The following is a 2,968-nucleotide window of genomic DNA, read 5'->3' as shown; positions in this document are numbered from 1 at the left end:
ATATATATATATATATATATATATAACATCTATAAAAAGATGTGTAACCCTTGGTATTCTTCACACACATTTCATATCTTTTATCTGTCTCCTTTTTATCTCAAAAACAAAGCTGAATGGCTAATAACAATCCATTCATAGTTGTGCTTCTTTATCCCAATTGTCGTATGAGAAATGGCGATAACGGGGTGACATTTGAGTATCAGGATCCGATATTGTTTCGCACTCAGCGTGTGGAGACGTCGGATTTAAAGAGTTTGATATTGAGCAAGCTCGGTGGTACACAAGCGAAGAAAATTGGAAGGGTGGCGTATAGTTGCTGGCACCCATTGAAAATGGAGTCTTCCGATTTCAACTATTCTGACTTAACGGGGACGAGCATGTGCGACTGATATTCGACATTCATGGGAGGATCATGTGTGAACAGGTAATGGAGCTCTCCGCCGAGGTGGGTCAGGGTGGTAGTGGGGGTTCCGTACACGAAACCTATGTGTTAGACGACCGACCTCTCGCACCACCGCCCATTCATGTCACGATTCCGGAGCATGAGGCAGAGGAGGGTGAAGAAGAGTCAGACGAGAATTACGTGGCGGACAGTGCGGACAGTGAGTCTTCCGATAGTGGCGATGAGGATGAGTTTGTGCCGGAGACACCTGCAGGGGCTGTGCCGCGCCATGTGCTGCCTCCACCTCACCCGATTCCAATGTTATCGGCTGTGCCAAGTTACTATCACAGTCTAGATCTGGACGCCATGCATGAGAGGATCCCGGTTTTTGACACCTGTGGAGTGGATTACAACCTAGACGGCGATGTGAAATTTTGGGTCGGACATAGGTTCAGAAGCTGAGAGGCGGTGCTTCAAGGTGTGAAGAACTACAGTATTCGCAGGAGTGTTGAGTACCGGGTGATCGAGTCTGACTGATTAAAGTACCATGTGCAGTGCCGTCAAGCCGATAGTGGGTGTCAATGGAGCCTCAGTGCCAAAATATTTAACTCAAATTCATAAAAAGACATTTCTCACCTTGCAGTCAGAGGATACTGGTAGACGCCTCTATCTGGTGGGCACCACTGAAGAAATCGCTGATAGATCCAGAACATCAACAGCGGAGTGCAGCCAGCAATATTCGTGATTTAACTCAAATTCATAAAAAGACATTTCTCACCTTGCAGTCAGAGGATACTGGTAGACGCCTCTATCTGGTGGACACCACAGGGAGAATCTCAGATAGATCTAGGACATCAACCACGGAGTGCAACCAACAATATCTGTGACGCCCCGCTGAGCCGCCAAAGAAAGGGACTGATACGTCCAGGCCAGCACAGCCGAGCCCCAGAAAAATGCTCTACACTCCTCAAAGTCCCAGAGCAACAGTAGCCAATGAAGGTGCACCAGATTGTTGGACTTGTTGGTCATCAGATACCCTCCAATAAGTAGCATAATATAACACCTGACGTACTGTTGGAGGGTCTCGGAATCATCTGTCTGGGACATTTGGAGGACACGATTCTGTAGCCACACAAGCTTCAACGTGAAGGACTCCTTCCTCTACACCGTCTGCTATGCTGCCACGGGAGGCCTGGTGCCGAGGAGCTGCTCCACCAACGCCCACGTCTCCGTATGGCACCCTCTACCAAAGTCACAGATGCACCCCCCCGACGGGGTTACCGTGTGTGCGTAGGCCTAGGCGGTATGCCACGTCCTGCAGGGTGATAGTGACCTCACCCCACGGAAGATGAAACGTGTGCGTCTCTGGACGCCATCGCTCCATCAGTGTCGAAATCAGGAAATTCTCAAAAGTAAAATCCCTGAGGGGCACGGTGTCGCTGAATCTGGCCTCAGCCAGATACGGGACGATGGCATCCGGCGGAGGTAAAGTAGGAGGCGAGGCCTCTGAAGAATGAAAAACAAAAATATTTTAGCCTTAAGGATACAATATTTCAACTTTCTAGTCTACACATATCTCTACATTACATATTCGATAATAGACAAATCCTAACTACAGCGTTATAAAAACTAACAACATAGCACAAGAATAATAGAGTTCCAAACTAATAATATTTATGTCATATCAACCTAGCACAAGCGGATAGAGTTCTAAATTAAGCCTACAGACCTAACTCCTAACTCATATACCAACGTTCTAGATCTTCATGACTACCCTAACTATAGCAACATCATTAAATTTAACAACCATAATGAAACTAACCTCGAAGTCGGCCGCCCCGGCGTAATGTGTCATCTCGTTCAGTATGTTGATGTCCCCGTCATTCTCCGCTTGGCGCGCCATCACCGCTTCGGTCAAAGGTATAGTCAGAAAGGGTTAAAAGATGGGAGAAAGATGTTGACAAAGTGAAACTTGGGCCCAAAACTAAACTGTAAACGACTTTTATATATAGGAGCATACGCGCCATATCTCGTTTACAGTGTAAACGAGATATAGCAAGAAAATTTAAATCAGCAAATTCTCGTAAAAATATTTATTTTGGTTAATATTATATTTATTTTATTTATTAAAATAAAAAATTTAGAATAACAAATTTTATAATAAATTTTAAATTAATTTTTATAATATATAATTTTTATAAATACTTGTGGCATTTTGTGAGATCTAAAATAAAATTAAACTAAAATCAAATCTGTAGTCACCTTAGATGTCCCCTAAATATTATGCATTTAAACTTAGGGTTTAGTTAATATATCTTAAGGGTACAAATCAAAATTATTAGCTAAAATATTATAAAAAAATGTAAAGTTGAATGTTCAATACGATTGTTATATATTTATTAAAATAAAAATTTTGAAATTTTTTATTAATAATAACTTAAACATGTAGCTTTAAAATATAAGATTAATTATTAATTCTGCAAGTTTATATAATTTTACCAAATTTTTAATTAGGTCTCAATACTTTTTTTTTTTAATTGAGTCTCTAAATCATAAATTATTTCAATGTAGTTTCTACCATAA

At 41.4% G+C, this 2,968-nt stretch overlaps 1 protein-coding gene across 1 annotated transcript; it reads right to left on the bottom strand.

Annotated features, from left to right (window-relative positions):
• Nucleotides 1-1,231: 1,231 nt before the first annotated feature.
• On the bottom strand, nt 1,232-2,288 carry LOC107468854 (serine/threonine-protein phosphatase 7 long form homolog). Its single transcript, XM_016088226.1, has 3 exons — nt 2,208-2,288; nt 1,650-1,889; nt 1,232-1,507 (listed from the first exon to the last, which is right to left on the bottom strand). Exons 1-3 carry the CDS (start codon nt 2,286-2,288, stop codon nt 1,232-1,234), a joined length of 597 nt encoding a protein of 198 aa, XP_015943712.1.
• Between the last annotated feature and the right edge of the window lie 680 nt (nt 2,289-2,968).

The sequence above is a fragment of the Arachis duranensis genome, chromosome 10 (genome assembly GCF_000817695.3).
Source record: "Arachis duranensis cultivar V14167 chromosome 10, aradu.V14167.gnm2.J7QH, whole genome shotgun sequence".
Classification (NCBI taxonomy): domain Eukaryota; kingdom Viridiplantae; phylum Streptophyta; class Magnoliopsida; order Fabales; family Fabaceae; genus Arachis; species Arachis duranensis.
Note: the sequence above shows the minus strand (reverse complement) of the source record. Positions and strands in the feature narration are given on the sequence as shown.